This window comes from Onychomys torridus, chromosome 18, assembly GCF_903995425.1.
Source record: "Onychomys torridus chromosome 18, mOncTor1.1, whole genome shotgun sequence".
NCBI lineage: Eukaryota > Metazoa > Chordata > Mammalia > Rodentia > Cricetidae > Onychomys > Onychomys torridus.
In genome coordinates, this window is record NC_050460.1 from 59,292,881 (window position 1) to 59,310,051 (window position 17,171).

Sequence of the window (17,171 nt, forward strand, 5' to 3'; positions counted from 1 at the left end):
ACCTGGTCTCAGGTTCTTGGCCAGCCAAGCAGTGTCAGGCATGGGTTTCATCTCATGGAGTGGGTCTTAGGTCTAAGCAGATAGTGGTTGGTTACTCCCAGCAGTTTGGTGCCACTTTTGGACGAGTGTGCTTTGTGCACAGGTCACCATTGTAGATGTGAGGGTTTTAGCTAGCTTGGTGTTTACCTTCCTCCTCTGGGAGCATGCAGAGTTCCTTGCAGTACCATGAAAGTCTCAGTAGGAGTGAAGACCCTAGAGCCCCAGCTCAACATCTCAGTGTTCACTGAGCTCTGGAGGTGTTGTCTTCAGCAACAGAGACTTGCCATCCATTTGTGGAGAGCAGCCAATGGCATTTGCAATAGCTTGAGTTGCTTGGGGGTTTCCATGGGGCCCCTTGGCCAACAACCAATGCAGTCCAGCACTGTAGGTTTAATTTGGTGCCAAGAGATGTCCATTTGGAGCTTTGTCTCCCCTGTTAGTTGGTAAATCTATTCATATATCTTACATATGTATACAGAGAGATAAAGATAGGATATATCTTTCATATATATATCATATATGTACATAATTTATATATATATATATATATATATATATATATATATATATATATATATATATTAAAATTGGTTTCCAAATGACATCCAAATGATCCTCAGTGACAAATGTCCTTCCATGTGCTCTCTCTCACTCCCCTTCTGTTCCCTTCTCTGTTTAATTCTCCCATTCTAACCCCATCTTGTCCTTCCATAACTATATATTTTATTTCCCATTCATTGGGAAATCCTCTCCTCCATTACTCTTCTCCATACATGACCCCTGTGGTTATGTGGATAATAGGGCGCTTTGGAAGACTTAACAGCTAACATTCACATATAAGCGAATACATACCATCCATGTATTTTGGTTCTGGGTCACCTCAGTAAGAATAATTTTCCCCATCTCCATCATTTAATCTGAAAATTTTGTGGTTTGATCTTTAAACAGCTGAGTAACATTCCATTGTGTAAATGAGCCACATTTTCATTAGCATTTATCAGGTGATGGTCATCTAGACTGTTTCTTTTTCTGGCTGTTGTGAATGGAGCAGCCATGAACATGGATGAGCAAGTGTCTCTGTAGTAGAATGGAGAGTCCTTTGGGTACACGCCCAAGAGAGGTACAGCTGCATCTTGAGGTACATCGATTCCCGGCTTCTTGAGGAATTGCCTCACTGACTTCCAGTGTGGCTGTACATGTTTTCATGCACCCCAGAAAAAAGTGAGGGTTCCCCTTTCCCCACATTCTCGCCAGCCTGAGCTGTCACTTGTTTGGATGACCTTGGCCATTGTGATGGGAGTAAGATGACATCTCAGAGTCGTTTGATTGGCATTCCCCTGATGACTTAGGAGGCTGAACTTCTCTTTAAGTGTTTTGCAGCTGTATGTGTTTTATCCTCTAGACCTCTCTGCTTAGGCATGCACCCCTTTTTATTTGTGTTGTTTCCTTGATGCCTATTTTCAACGTTCATTCTGTATTTTAGACACTAGTCCTGTAAGTGACTTGCAGCTGGTAAAAGTCTCTTCCATTCTGTGTGCTGCCACTTTGTCCAAATGACAGTCCTGCTGACAGCAGTTCCCTTATTTTATTAATTGAGATGTCTCTATTTACCTTCGATTCTGATTTTGCTGCATCTGTAGTTCTGACTCATGGCTTCTGGTCGGCAGGAATCTGCCACAGCTTCTAATTGCCCACGGGGTTTCCACAGAAGTCTTCAAAATTTTCCGCTGAGGCTAGGGGTGGTGGCAAACGCCTTTAAACCCAGCACTTGGGAGGCAGAGACAGGTGGATCTCTGTGAGTTCGGGCCAGCCTGGTCTACAGAGCAAGATCCAGGACAGGCATCAAAACTACAGAGAAACCCTGTCTTGATAAAAACAAACAAAAAATCTTTCTCTGGGTTGGACACAGCTTTCTCATTGTAACAGCTCAGGCTTGGAGATCTACCAAGGGAATGTCTCCCCGCTGAGCTTGCTGAGAGTGCAGATTATTGTCTTTCAATAAATCTGGCAAGGTACAGGCTTTAGTTGAAATTAACCTTTTCCATCTGATTATATGGAGGACCCTAACACACCATCTCTCTCCACCATTAGAGCCAGAAATATTCCAAGCCCTACTGCCCACTCACCCACACCAGACAGTGTCTGGTGATAGAGGAAGTAACTATTGGGAGACTCTGAAGTTCACAGTATCCCCAAGGATGTGCCCTTGATCCCCAGAAAAGAGGCAGGGTACAGGGACCATGAAATGATAAGTGACCAGAACCCAGGGTGTCCCCAAGGCTTGGAGCAGGGCTGAGCATGAGTACATGCATGGGACAGGCTCCAGTAAATTCATTGCCTTCAGAGTGTATCCAAATCCCACGGTAGAGATGTGTTGAGGGACTGAGCTGGCTGTGTCCCTGGGGCATCAGGAGCTCTGAGGACGTGGGTACAGGAGAAAGTGCCAGAGCTCAGGGGACACAAAGGCCTATGAATGTCATGGGCACTGTCAGTGGCTCCAGAGAAATTCAACTTCAACTTGAACTGTGGCAGAGGCCTTCACCCTCTTGCTTGCTTTGACTCCATCAGGCCTGCCAAGGCACCAGGGATCCTGGAGTCCTTACCGACAGAAGGGACACCCCTAGACATCAAGTCCTACAGAACAGTTGAGGAGCACATGCCCCCATCTTCTTATCCCTCCCCAGGGCTGTCCTCCCTATATATCTGCCCAGCCTCAGAAGCTGCTTCAAGAACTAAGTCCCCAGAGATAGGACAGTGACCGCCCCTTCCAAAATGTCACCTGGCTTTTGCCATCCCCACCTCCCATGAGATCTGGTCATCTCTGTGGGGTTTCCTCCAGGGGCAGTCTCAGCAGACAGCAGTTTTGTTGACAGTCACTCACTAGTGAGACAACAGGCTGACCTCAAACACAGACAAGGAAAAGGAAGCCAGGAGCTGAGGCACAACACAAGCTGCCCAGGGGTATAAATGCTGCCACCAGACACCTCACACACACACACACACTCACACACATACACACTCTCACAAACTCACCCTCCACCATCCAACCCCGCCATGGCCCCCTCCACCATGTCTGTCTGCTCTGACGCCTGCACCAACTCCTCCTGGCAGGTGGACGACTGCCCAGAGAGCTGCTGTGAGCCTACCTGCTGTGCCCCCAGCTGCTGCCAGCCCAGCTGTTGCCAATCCAGCTGCTGTGTGCCCAGCTGCTGCATGTCCAGCTGCTGTGTGCCCAGCTGCTGCCAATCCAGCTCCTGTGCCCCAAGCTGCTGTGCCCCATCCTCCTGCCTGACCCTTATCTGCACCCCAGTGAGCTGTGTGTCCAGCCCCTGCTTCCAATCTACTTGCAGCAGCTGCTGCACACCCTCATGCTGCCAACAGTCTAGCTGCCAGCCAGCTTGCTGCACCTGCTCCCCCTGCCAGCCATCCTGCTCTATGACCCTTTGCTGCAAGCCTGTCTGCTGCACACCCATCTGCTCTGGATCCCCATGCTGCCAGCAGTCTAGCTGCCAGCCCTCATGCTGTCAATCCTCCTGCTGTGTGCCTGTCTGCTGCAAGCCTGTCTGCTGCAAGCCTGTCTGCTGCAAGCCTGTCTGCTGCACACCCATCTGCTCTGGATCCTCATGCTGCCAGCAGTCTAGCTGCCAGCCCTCATGCTGTCAATCCTCCTGCTGTGTGCCTGTCTGCTGCAAGCCCTGCTCCAGCGTGTCCCTGCTCTGCCGCCCTGTGTGCAGACCTGCCTGCTGTGTGCCCACCTCCTCCTGCTGTGCCTCCTCCTGCCAGCCCAGCTGCTGCAAGCCCTGCTCCAGCATGTCCCTGCTCTGCCGCCCTGCCTGCTCCCGCCAGGCCTGCTGTGGTCTCTGCTCAGGCCCGAAGTCCAGCTGCTGCTGACCTGTCCCATGCTCAGAGTCCCCCAGGTGCAGGGCTGATACTCAGAGTTGTGATCCCAGTGGTCCATCTCCCCAAACTGGGCTCAGCCTCATACCCACCTCTCCCTCCTCAGCCACCAGTGTCTTCTCTATTGCTTATTCCCACACTTTTCATCTGCCTCAATGGTGGCTACTCTCCCATGACCAGATGATGACCTGTGAGTCCTGAAAACTTTCTAAGGACTCCCAGGAAAATCTGGCCACCCTGGTCCAAATTACGTCCAATGTTGGCCTTCCACTGACTGCCTGGTTGTCCTGTGTCTGTTTGCCTGGCTCTTTTGAAGTAGCCATTACCCAACAGGCTCCAGGAAGAGAATTTGTGGCTAGTTAGAGACAGCAGGCTCAGGCTCCTGTTCCCCTGTCCTGGGCCTCAGAGCTAAGCTGACATGGAGGTCTCCTTCTCTGTGACCTCCCTCCTCCACTGAGGCCTTCTCTCCATCGTGGCTGCCCTCCATGGCCATCTCCTCCTGTGAAATAAAATAAAGCTGGGGATTCACAAAGAGCTTGTGATGTTCATCTGGTTCTTTAGACTCCTACATTTATTCTGTTTCCAGTCTGACTGGTCATTTGCACATTGGTCTTCTCTGGGATCCAATTGTGTTTCTAGAAGTTTCTGCTGCTTCTCCCTTTTGGTGGCTTGTGTCCTTGTGTGACTTGTCCTTTTGTGCTGAGTTGTGGTCCTTCCCTGACAGAGCACTGATGGAGGCCTTGGATACAGGTGCTGAAACACCAGGGCCATGATCAGCTGTGTTAGATTTGGGGCTTACCCCCGAGGATCACACAACACACTAGTTTTTGATGGGTAGAAAGATCTTTAGTGGGCTGAGGCACTGAGCGGGAGGCCTGCCAACCTGAGGTTGATTCCCAGATTCCACAAGGTAGCCTGTGAGGACTGACTTCTGCAAGTTTTCTCCTTATATTCACAGGTACACACACACAAACATACACATACACCAGGTACATACAACACACACATGCATACCCATGTGCATGCGCACACACATACACACCACACCACACTCTCACACAACATCCATATACATGCATGCACACACATATAACATACACAACTCACACACACAGACACACACACTTACATAAATAATCAAATCTTTTTTTCATCATGCTGTTATTCTAGCATGTTGCTTAGAAAGGCTTGTAGCAAGATCTCAAAAACCTCTCCAGCATGTCTCCTCGAGACCATTTCATCCCCTTCACTGTTTGGCCGCTAGTCTTTTGTCTCTCTCTTCAGCAATGGTCAGACAGATTTTTTTTCTTTCAGCATTAGAGACTATGGGGGTGCAGCTCCTCGACAGTCCCCTCCCAGGGTCTGGGAAGAATCTACAGCCAGCTGATAATCTAATCTTTGATGATATGAAATGAAGCTACGTACACGAAACTCTTTAGCCCATACACTGTATTCTTCTGAGTCAGCTCTCTCTACACAGCTTCTATTCTGCTCTCAGGCCTAGCTCCTTCCTTGCCTCATTTCTCTCTACAATTTTCTGCTGACCCCTCTAGGTTCTATCTTCATTCCTTCATCTAGTTCTGTCCCTTCTAGGTTCTCATCCATCTAGTTCTTTCCCACCTCAGCTCCTCTCCCATCTCCTTCTCTCTCATCTTGTTCTTCCCCATCTGGCTCTTCCTCATCTTCCATCTCGTTCCTCTAGTACTCTCTTCTAGCCCTTCCATCTAGTTCTTCCCCATCTCAGTTTGTTCCTCTCAAGTCCTTACCCATCTAGTTCTTCCATTCTCTTTTCTCTTCTCCGTCTCGTCCCTCTCTGAAAATAAAACTGCCTTTTTATCCCTTTGACCCTTATCTCTCCAAGCTATCTGTGCTCCTGCCATTTCTGGCAAGTGTGCTCAGTCAGTCGCTAGGCAACTTGGCTAGGCAACTTCCCTCACAGGTAGATGTATCTGTAAGTAAGAACCCTTTATTCTGAGTTAATTGTTAAGGGTGGATCTAAAACTAGAGATAAGACTTTGGAAAGGAGAAAGTTAAGCTTAATTGGCACATCTGCCAGGCCTTCTCAGACAGGTAGTCTGGATGCTTAAGTCCATTCTTAGAGAGTACAGAGGTATCTCTGATAAGACACTTTCGTCCCTCTGGGGATGATCCTGACCACATGCTGCTAATAACGATAATTACAGAAAGGCCTGAAATTAAGGATCCTGGCTGTGTTGCTGCTCAGAAGGTTATCTAAATATTCCTTAGTAGAGGGGAAATGGTGCCCAAAGACTGATGGAAATGTTACAATAGCACATGAGAAATTCATAGTAGGAAATGGCTAATAATCAAAAGCCAATATCACCAAGACTCCTTGAGCCTCAGCTTGACCTCTGGAAGGCCCTTGGCTTCTTCCAGGTGTTAGCTTGTCATAGTCAGCTGAATCCTACTTCATATATTTTTGCGGCTTGCAGTACCTTGGGGAAGAGAAATCCATGGTGTTGCCATTGCCAATAACAAAAATATTGAAAACCATGTGGCAAAGTTGTTGCCATTGGCGTCTTTCACGTGAATCACATCAAAAGAGCCAAGATGTCTCTCTCTATTGGTGATCACACCAATTCTTCCCAAGTTAGCACCTCCAGTCCCCATACACAGGTTACTGGTATCAAACAATGTAGTCGGTTATTTTGCCTGTCTCCAAATCAATCTGAATGGTGTCATTCACCTTGATGAGGGGATGAGGGTAGACAATAGTAGGAACATCATGGGTCACCTGGTGTGGAATTCCTTTTGTGCTCACAAAGATCTTTCTCACTTTGCACAACCTGTACTTGGCCTCCTCAAGTCTAATACGACGAACAGCAAAGCGACCCTTGGTGTCATAGATCAGATGGAAGTTCTCTTCAGTCTTGTGATGCGATGACATCCATAACCCCAGTAGCATTGGTTATGTTGGTCTTGACTTTGTCATCAATCTTTATGAAGCATGGCATGCAAATCTTTTTTACTTCATCTCTAGTCAGGGCATAAAGTCTGTTCCTTAGGAAAATGATCAGGAGCAGACATTCCCTCAGCTTGTGAGGACCAGTAGATGGATGAGGAGCAAACAAATGAGTCAATTTATCCAGCAACCAATGTTTTGGAGCTGCTACACAGTTCTGATGTTTCTTGGGACCACGAGCCATGGCTGGGCTGGGAACAGAAAGAGACTCACCCCTGTTCCAATGAATGAAGAAATTAGGGTCAGAGGCATCAAACCATTTTCTCAAGACACGTTTGTCAGCAGAATGGGAACTGGTGGTTTGATAGGCTGATGGGTCTTATCTAAAGCACAGTGCTCCAGCAGCCACTGACCCCGCTGACTACTGTGGTACATCTTGCTGGTCCTTACCTGAAGGGACAGCCCCTAGCAGCCTTTTAATGAACTTGGTCAACTTCCTTCCAAGTTCCAAAGCTTGCATGGAGGCAAAGAGGGGCAGGCAACAGATGCCACCTGGGTCCTTTCTTTGCCCAGTTCAGAGGAGTGGACCTGCCAGCCTGAGCATGGCTGACCACATGTTCAGCTTCCATCTAAGCCTTTGTTCAACGCATGGGACTGGGGAGGGCCGTTCTCTGGTCCTTGACACCATGGCTCACCCACTCTGTAAGCCTCCCATTGATGGTGGCCAGCCTGGCCTTGGAAGATGGCCACTCCTTCCTTAGAGAGTTCTGGAAATAAAACTTGTTTCCCCATCATGGGGAGCTGTGATCAGTCAAGAATGCCCTTCGGCCATTAGAGTCAGAACACTTGTGGTGTGTAGAGTGCTGAACCCATATTTCTAGATGGGTTAAGCAGCCACGGTCAGGGAGGCCCCGTGCTTATGCAGCATCCCTGAAGCCGTCACCTGTTCTGACTGTGTGAATTTATGTGGGACATGGTCACTTGGCTGCTGCAGGCTTTGCTCTGAGCCATGAGTTCATATTTACTTTTTAGCTGTTGGCGTTGAGGGTGACAGGATGAGTTTGTGGAGTTCCTGAGTAAGACAGGCTGGCTTGGCTTTCCTGCCTTCTGTAATACTCTGCCCTTGTTCACCTGGGTACCTGGCATGCTCTAACAGCGCTATCCAGCAGATACAGCCCACCTGGGCAATCTACTGTGCCAGGTTGAAATTGGAAAAACATAACTAGGCTTTCCACTAGAGCTGTTTGGATGTAGCTGAAGGGTATCCCCAGAGTCTGTCTTGGGAGCCTGGTCCTCGGTGGCACTGAGGGGTGGGGTGCGATGATGGTCAGAACTAACTCCTTTTTATCTCAGAGATTCCCTCCCCCCATGTGACCTCGTTCCAGGCCGCTATCCACCACAGTGTGACACACTTGGTGGGGGACCATGACACAGAACTGGGGCTGTGTTGCTGGGCTGTCAGCCTCCAGAGCCATGAACTATATATAAATCCCTTCGTTAGCGCCTGGCCTTGGGTTCTTCATTATAGGAACAGAAAACATGCTGACACAGTATATGTAGGATACAGTCACGTCACTGGGTTGAACTGGCTGTTTCTAATGTTCCCTAGTTGGATGCGGTTAGTTACTTTCATGTGAGCAATGGATGAAGTGTTAGAGCCTATCATTGCCAATAGCAATTAACACCACATTACGTAATCCATTTTTAAACTTCACACCTATACTCAGTTATGTTCCCCGCCTCTGTGCCCCATTAGCTCCACACGGGAACCTGCATGCTGGCTTTGCCTCTGCCTCTTTAGTCCAGGCCATGCAAACAGCTGCCTATTGGGGCCTTAGATCATAAACACGGATTCTTCCCAGTGTTGGGGGCTGGAAGTCAGCTAAGCTGAGGGGCAGTCAGTCACGTGGGGTATATCCAGGGTTCTGGATGGAGCACCACTCCTGGCCACAGACCACATTCCAGCATGGAAGGGGGCTACAGTGTGACTGGAGTCGCCAATCCCATCGTGAGGCTCCACCTGGCTGACTTGATCACCCCATCACACCCACACACTAGGATTGGGGGAGGGCCACCAACAGCTTGGACTCAGCCCAGAGCTCATGACTGCTGAACACAGGGCTTTTCTGGCTGATGATCGAAAACCTCCCCAACACACAGCAAGCGTGGACACTCAGACCAGCTTTTATGGTCATGTTTTCTTATAGGAACGTATTGTACATCGAATACATCCCTTACCACCTTCCTCCACCTCACTTTTCCCTCCTCTCCCTCCAATCAATCCCCTTTGTTCCCCTAGATCAGTGGTTCTCAGTCTCCCTAATGCTGTGACCCTTTAACACACCTCATTGTGGTGACCCCCAACCATAAAACTATTTTTGTTTTCATAAACAAAATATTTTGTATTCATCAGTGTAATTTTGCTACTGTTGTGAATTGTAATGTAAGAAATCTGTGTTTTCCAATGGTCTTAGGCGAGCCCTGTGGAAGGGTGGTTCAACCCCCTGGGGGGGTCACAACCCACAGATTGAGAACCACTACCATAGACCATTGATTTCTGTTTGCATGTAATCCACATGTACACGATTTTCTGAAACCATATAACATCTAGGGACTTCAAATGGGAAGAAATCTACAGTATTTGTCTTACAGAGAATTGGCTGGGTTCACTGATGTGATTGTTCCCAGGGTCGGCCGTTTCCTTAAAAACAACCTGACTTTGTTCTTTGTGCCTGGATAAAGTTCAGGCTGTGCACACTCAAACCCTCTCTCTGTCCACGCCTGTTGATGGGCACCTGGGCTATGAAGAACAGTCTAGAACACACTGTTGTGCAGATGCTTCAGCTAAATGTCCCCCAATTCTTTTCTTTCCTAAAAGAGTATTTTTTTCATTGTGAGTGTCTATGCTTGTGTGTGTGGCGGGGGAGTTATGCACATGAGTATAGTCCAGAACAGAGCATTGGATCCTCTGGAGGTGGAGTTACAGGCCAGTGTAAGCATTTGATGGCAGTGCTGGGAACTGAATTCGGGCTTCTGGAAGAGTAACCAGTGAGTGCTCTTAAACACTGAGCCATCCCTCCAGCTCTGTAACCATTATGTCTTGTCTTAGTTACTTTTCTACGGCCCTGGCAAAATACCAAGACAACTTATAAAAGAAAGCATCTAATTGAGGAGCTCACAGTTCCAGATGGTTAAGTCCACAACCATCATGAAGGGGAGCATGGCAGCAGGCAGGCAGACATGGCCCTGGAACAGTAGCTGAGAGCTTATATCATGGTCCAGAAACATGAGACAGAGAGAGCTAATGGAGAATGATGTGGGCTTTTAAAATCTCAGAGCCCACCCAGTAGCATCCTCCTCCAACAAGACCACACGCCCTCATCCTTCCCAAACAGTCTGCCATCTGGGGACCAAACATTCAAACATATGAGTCCATGGGGGCTGTCCTCATTCAAGCCACCTCATTTCTTGTTGTTTGTTTTTGTTCTGGCTGTGTTTTCTCTGTCTCTTGTGACTGAATTGGCATGCTTGGTCTCAGTGAGGTATCCACTCTGTTTATTATCTTTTTCCTTCTATGTCTGGAGGAACCTGCTGTGTTTGTCCTTAAAGCCATTGTGTGGAAGCTCTGTGGTGATAATTTGTTCTTCCCTGCCTCCAAGGGGAATTTTAAACCCAGCTGCTTGGGGTACATTTCCTTGCATACTTCCCATAGTCTGTTTTGGAATGTGGGAAATCATAGTTTGTCTTACTTGGCAGCAAGGGAAAAGCTATTTAACCACTTTGTGCCAGGTTCTCCTTATCTGTTTAAATAGAAGCTATTCTAGGTGATATGACGGTGGGTAAATATTGAATTAGTTACTTTTATCCTAGTGGTAACAACCTAAGGGTTTACTCTGGCTTCTCACTGGAGAGGGCTTCAGTCATCATGATGGGTAAAACAGGTGGTGCTCACAAGAGCAGAGACATGTGGTCCCTCATGTCTCCTCATGCCTCCTCACCAGGAAGCACAGAGCTCAGGACCAAAGCAGAGTCTATCTGGAACCCTCAAGCCTCACCCCTGCAGAACCCTCAAGCCTCACCCCTGCCACCCTACATCTGCCCACTAGGTCATGTATCCAGTGGGTTTCACAACTTTCCCAAAACAGCACCACGGGTGGGTGGGCATCAAATGTCGAAACACGGGGGCCTAAGAGGACATTCCAGTCAGTGACATTCCACCCTGGTCCCTGTTGGCTGATGGCCATCCCTCAGAGTCATCAAATTCAAACTTCTTCATAGTCCCTCAACAGTCTCAACATTTAAAAGTCCCAAGTCCCTTTTGAAACGCAAGACAGTCATTTAACTATGAGCCCCTATAAAAGTCAAACCGTGCTTGCATCTGCCAATGTGGTCATATTTCCAATCCGAGCAGGAGGAATGGAGACAAAGACCACCGAAAGCAGAACCCACCAGGGCACACTCCTTCAGCCCCGAGCCCAGGACCGCAGCCTCGTCATTGCCGGGGCCCCAGTGCCGTGAGCAGCTTTGCCCACAGCTCTACTGCCTGTGGCACACATCTCTTTCTTTGAAAAGCCCCACCCCATGCCTCAACAGATTTCAGGCTTCCCAGCATCTCCCACATGCCGGGGTCCCCATTACAGATTCTAGGGCTTCTCTAGGTCCCCATGACTACTTAGGCTTCACCTTTGCTGCTTCCTGCACCGTCCATACAAGCTCACGGCGGGACTCTGGCCTTCCACACGGTGCCTGCCCTCAGAGGCTGGCTGGGACCTTGGCACATGCTCCGTGACATCGCAACCCTCATACTCTGCATGCCTAAAGTCACAGCACTGCATGGACAATGACAGCAGGCTGTGTTCTCAGCTTCAGACCTAGCCTGGCCCTCTTTCCCTACAGCCCAAGCAGACTCTTGTAGCGCAGGGGAATCTAGACGGTCTTGTTGGATGGAACAAGCTGCCCTAGAGTGGACACACGTTCACTCTTGAGCTATCGGTTCTATTGCCCCAGTTTACCGTGCGGAGTTTTCCCTTATTTGCACTGATCTCTTCAGCAGTTGCCACTCACTCCTGTTGGCATTGGCTACATCGACAGCTGCTTTGTTGGCGACTTCAAATTCTCTCCCACACCTTTCCCCCATTGAACTGTGTGTTCTCCACATCTCCCTGCTCTGCTTTCTGTTCAGAACTCTCACTGTAAACCTGGAGAAAGGCGGTGAGCATCAACCATGCCACAGACTCGATGCTAGGCTATCTTTAAAATTCCTTCCATCAGAAGAATTAGTCCAATAGTTTCTAACTCAGTCCCATTCAATAGTCTGAGACACGGGCAGAATGTGGCCAGCTTCTTTGACAGGCTGTAATCCTGAATGGTCTTGAGCCCAGGTCTCAGGGGAGCCCTATTTGAAATGTCGAGCGTCAGGTCTGCACGGTCTGCCTGATCTCTGATCATGTGAACCGCCACCAGAATGGCCCATTAAGCTCAGTTCACAATAGTCCAGGACTCTTCCACATTCCTCCCATGCACCTGTCCAAAGGCCTGAACACACGGTCAGATGCACCACAACAGTGCCACCCCAGTCTGGTTTTCTATGGAGTTCTTTTCTCACAATCATGAGGGAATGCCCAGCTCAAGGAGGATGGACCTATCTGGGCTCATGCCTCGAGAGGGCACGGCTCAAGAGGGTACACTGAGTCCCAGCAGGAGCAGCACACGATCATGCATTTCACATCTTAGGGATCAAAGGGCAGGAACTCCAGCCAGGACAGTCAGCCTGTGGTCCCTCAAGCTACTCCCTTGCCCCCACCATGACCTTCAACCACCAGCTAGGCCCTGTGTTCAAACAACACAACCAACTGTGGGTCAAGTGTTCAAACACACAGTTAACCTCTTGGAGACAGTCACACTCAAATCACTACAGACAGGATGTGCTGAGAATACTGCCAGGCACACAGTGGTTCCCAGGTCATTCCATGCACCATCCTTGTCCCTGCCATCACCATGGTAAGGACTATTTGTCTGAGCTCACTGAATCTGTCATTCAAGTCTGTGCACTGTGATGTCCTGCTCTCGGGTCATGGCACCAAGCTCCCTGTGTCCCACTGAGGACAAATGTTGCTGCTCCCTACCTAAGGTTGCTGGCCCCTTGCTCACACTCCTTGGGACACTGCTAGGTGAGTCTCACAGCGAGCTGAGTCTGTGGTGTCACCTGTGGGTGGCCACAGAGGGTTATGGCTAACAGTTATGGAGCATGGAATGCATTGAATGTGCAGAAAAACCCAATGACCTAAGCCATAATAAAAGCTGCAGAAGGCCTATGCCCCGGGGACATCATGTCCTGAGTTCCTCAGGGAACGAGCATGTTCTCTGATGAGGGTCTTGAGCTCTGTGCACTGCTCCGGCACTGTCTCAGAGTCTCATGGATGTTTTATACTGGTGGCTTCTGCTTCCCTCTGACCTCACCATGACCCAACAGGTGCCCTGGAGGACTACTGGGTGCTCAGAATCTCTCTTCATCTGGCCCCCTGTGAACGTGGACGGAACAGTTCCTCGGACAGGCAACTCAGTTGTTAGTGGAGGGTCCCCTCACCCACAGACACCAGACATGCTTGTTATCATCCGGATTCTTGGTTTGACATTTCACTGGACCCCAGAACAGCGTGGGAAGTTCTGGTGACAATGGCCTTGCTCACCCCTTGCCTCACATCCGCCAAGAACTCTAAGGAGGCCTCCGTTCTGTGAGAGACTCCACTGTGTGAGGGCCGGACATTGTCTTCCTGCCCACAGTGCTACTCTGCAGCTGACAAGAGAGGGTGAGAGGGCCCTGGAATGCAGGAGAGGTATGCCTGGGATGAGTATCTGGGATCAGGGCCAGCTCTCCCCAGCTCACCTCCCTGGCACAGGCCATCCAGGATGATAAGTGAACTCCGTGTGACCTTAGTCCATGCCTGCCTCCCGTAGCCTATATGTTCACCCCAGCCTCAGGTTTTGACCCAGGACTAGGGACCCTGTGTTCCAGGAGGACATTGGCTTATGGCTAGGTCGGACTCAGTGTGGTCTCTAAACGCCTAGGAGCCCACTTCAGTGACCGTCTTCATCTCCAAGAGGCCCTTGGCTGGCTGCCTACAACTGACCCATCCTTGTACCATGGAGACATCATTGGACATCCTCCCTGCCTGCTCCAAAACAGGATGCCTGCCTCCTCTTTCCTAGTCACAGGCCAGCCAGGTCACACCACTAAGGTCAGAGGCAGGGAACACAGAGTGCATCCTCAGAGCCAAGCGTCATCTCCAAAATCCTGACAAGTGGCCACCAGGTAGAGAGTGTAGAACACCAGGGAGACTGTGTTCCAGGGGTCCCACAGCCACAGGCCCGAGCAGAGTGATCAGCACAACAGTTTATGACTGAGTTCCGCAGAGCACCCTCCAGACTGAACAAGGAAGAGGAAGGGCCCAGAGCCTCCTGCAGCAAAACACGCCTGGGGGATAAAAGCCCAGAGCCCAGAGCACCTCACACACACTCACTCAACACTCACACACAGCCACTCAACACACTCCCAGCTCCCATCCAACCTCGCCATGGCCACTTCCACCATGTCTGTCTGCTCTGACGCCTGCACCAACTCCTCCTGGCAGGTGGACGACTGCCCAGAGAGCTGCTGTGAGCCCAGCTGCTGTGCCCCCAGCTGCTGCCAGCCCAGCTGCTGCCAGTCCAGCTGCTGTGCCCCAGCCCCCTGCCTGACCCTCATCTGCACCCCAGTGAGCTGTGTGTCCAGCCCCTGCTGCCAATCTTCCTGCACACCCTCATGTTGCCAGCAGTCTAGCTGCCAGCCAGGTTGCTGCACTTGCTCCCCCTGCCAACAGTCCTGCTGTGTGCCTGTCCGCTGCACACCTGTCTGCTGCAAACCGGTCTGCTGTGTCTCCATCTGCTCTGGCTGCCAGCCTGCTTGCTCCCCCTGCTCCCCCTGCAAGCCATCCTGCTGTGTGCCTGTCTGCTGCAAGCCAGTCTGCTGTGAGCCTGTCTGCTGCGGGGCTTCCCCCTCATGCTGCTGACTGTCTAGTTGTGAGCCTGATTGCCACCTGTCTTCCCTGACCCATGGTCCTGCTGGGTGTTCTGGGCCCACCCATCCTTACCCTTCCTCCACCAGCCCAGCCAGGTCTGGAGCCTGAGTGTCCCCCAGCTACTCTCCTGCCTCAGCTCCTGGAAGTGCTGGCTGCTCCTCCTCACCCACTCCCAATCTGGCTGGCTTGATCCTGCTATGTGCTGTGTTATTCTTGGCCTCTGAGCATCAATAAAACCTCCTCTGTCCCATTCCATCTCTGTAGTAACTGTCATACAGAAAACTGGTTCTGAGGCCTGCACCTGGCTCTGTGCTCTGCACCTGGCTTTGGGGCCTGCACCTGGCTCTGTGGTCTGTACCTCTCTTTAGGGCCTGCGCCTGGTTCTGGGCTCTGCACCTGGCTTTGTGCTCTACACCTGGCTCTGGTTTTTGTACCTGGCTCTGGGCTCTTGCACCTGGCTCTGGGACCTGTACCTGGCTCTGGGGCCTGCACCTGGCTCCTGGGCCTGCATCTAGTTCTGAGCTCTGCCTCTGGCTCCTAGGCCTGCACCTGCCCTTTGACTATGTACCTGGCTCTGGGCTTTGCACCTGGCTCTGTGAGGCCTGCACCTGACTCTGGACCTGTGCCCATCCACTGTCTCTGTATCAGCATCTGTGAGGTGTGGGAGGGTCCTCAAATATGATCTGGAGTTCCTGTCCCCTCATTCTGTGCTCTGCTGCTGGCCACTTCTAGATCTTCTGGGCAGCAGAAACTGCACACTGGTCCTCACTCTGAGCAGCACTTGGGCTCTGAATAAAGCACCCTACCCCACTGCCCATGTCCACCATTCTGTGTGTGTGTAGTGAAAATCAGGAAACTGTGGCCTCTGGCCTAGCACCCAGAGGATCCACTGTCGGGGAGTGTGGGCATCCTGTTTTTCTGCCAAGCATGTGCTTGGGGAGGCTAAGTGAGCACCAGAATGCCTCTGGCAGCCCACTTATGGATGGAGGCTGAGGCATGGTGTACAATGGGATGGGGATGGCCATAAGCCGGAGTGGCTACAGCAACCCAGAGTGGTAAGGGAATGTACCCACAGGAGACAGAAGGACATGATGTTCGAATGTGGGCAAACGTGACCTCACCATTACTGAGGAACATTAAGAATTGTCTCCTGGAGCCGGGCATGGTGGCACATGCCTTTAATCCCAGCACTCAGGAGGCAGAGGCAGGTGGATCTCTGTGAGTTCGAGGCCAGCCTGGGCTATAGAGGGAGTTCCCAGACAGGCTCTAAAGCTACACAGAGGAAAGAATTGTCTCCTGGAAGTGCAAGGGCAGTGCAAAGGGAACGAACTGGTCAGGGAGAGGAAGGCAGTGTCTCCAGGGACTCCTGAGTCCACTTAGCAGCCGGGGCACCTAAGATGAGGCCACCTCATCATGGACACATTACCCTGGTGTCATGTGACAAGGAAGACAGCCTCCCATGGTGGCCTTTGCCAGGTGCCTCCATGTTCTGCTGCCTGGGGGACCAACCTCAGCAGTGCAGGGCTCGAAGGGAATTCATGGAGTGGGTGCACTATGACTTTTTTATCTGAGGAGGTAAGGGAAAAGACACCCACACACTCTCTTGATGGTTTTCTTAAGACCTTTTCTTCATTCTTCTTTTGTTTTCTGATTCTGTATTCTATCTATTTATTTTTCTACTACAACTGTATAACCCCAACAATATAGAAATTACAATGTGGTTACACCTATTTTTCAAATGAATGATTATAATGATTACATATAAAAATGTGTTTTTCATCTCCCTTACACGAGTAAAACAAAGTCATCCCAAGAACCCACATACATTGTTTTAACTTTTAAAACAATCAGTTAGCTCTACTTTAAATCTTTAGGGTGTATAACCATTCATCAATAATTTTTTATATCAGGAGACTAAGGACAAAAATGGATACAAGGAATTAATCATCATCTTTGGTCACCAACCAATCCTATCAGGGAAAGTACATCAACTAGTAATGATTGGGCTGCTTTGTATTTTTGACCCTCACCTAAAGAATCTATAGCTCAGCTATGTGTCCTTGTGAACTTCAGATTGTTTTCATCTCAAGGCTGTTATCAAAACATCTAATCTGAAGTTATTTTAAGGCTTTGTTTCAGCTATGATGTACACCAAAACCTGTGAATGCATCTTTCAACATTAAGATTAAAAGAATTCACCAGGCGGTGGTGGTGCACGCCTTTAATCCCAGCACTCAAGAAGCAGAGCCAGGTGG

At 49.9% G+C, this 17,171-nt stretch overlaps 3 protein-coding genes and 1 pseudogene across 3 annotated transcripts in view; 3 read left to right on the plus strand and 1 right to left on the minus strand.

The window, feature by feature from the left end:
• Positions 1 to 17,171, plus strand: part of Tspear (thrombospondin type laminin G domain and EAR repeats) — a 101,217-nt gene that overhangs the window by 41,409 nt on the left and 42,637 nt on the right. The gene's annotated exons all lie outside the window — the stretch shown is intronic.
• LOC118569784 (keratin-associated protein 10-1-like) lies at positions 3,094 to 3,930 on the plus strand. The gene is made up of 2 exons (XM_036168010.1): positions 3,094 to 3,302; positions 3,390 to 3,930. The coding sequence occupies exons 1-2, from the start codon at positions 3,094 to 3,096 to the stop codon at positions 3,928 to 3,930; spliced, it is 750 nt and encodes a 249-aa protein (XP_036023903.1).
• On the minus strand, positions 5,183 to 7,103 carry LOC118569534 (annotated as a pseudogene).
• LOC118569535 (keratin-associated protein 10-8-like) lies at positions 14,434 to 14,907 on the plus strand. Its single transcript, XM_036167414.1, has one exon. The coding sequence runs from the start codon at positions 14,434 to 14,436 to the stop codon at positions 14,905 to 14,907; it is 474 nt and encodes a 157-aa protein (XP_036023307.1).

What these genes read in the sequence shown, in the direction of transcription:
- LOC118569784 (XM_036168010.1), top strand. Translation starts at nt 3,094, where the DNA reads ATGGCCCCCTCCACCATGTCTGTCTGCTCTGACGCCTGCACCAACTCC. An exon ending in CAATCCAGCTCCTGTGCCCC is followed by an intron (nt 3,303 to 3,389) that starts AAGCTGCTGTGC and finishes ATCTACTTGCAG; the next exon opens with CAGCTGCTGCACACCCTCAT.
- LOC118569535 (XM_036167414.1), top strand. Translation starts at nt 14,434, where the DNA reads ATGGCCACTTCCACCATGTCTGTCTGCTCTGACGCCTGCACCAACTCC.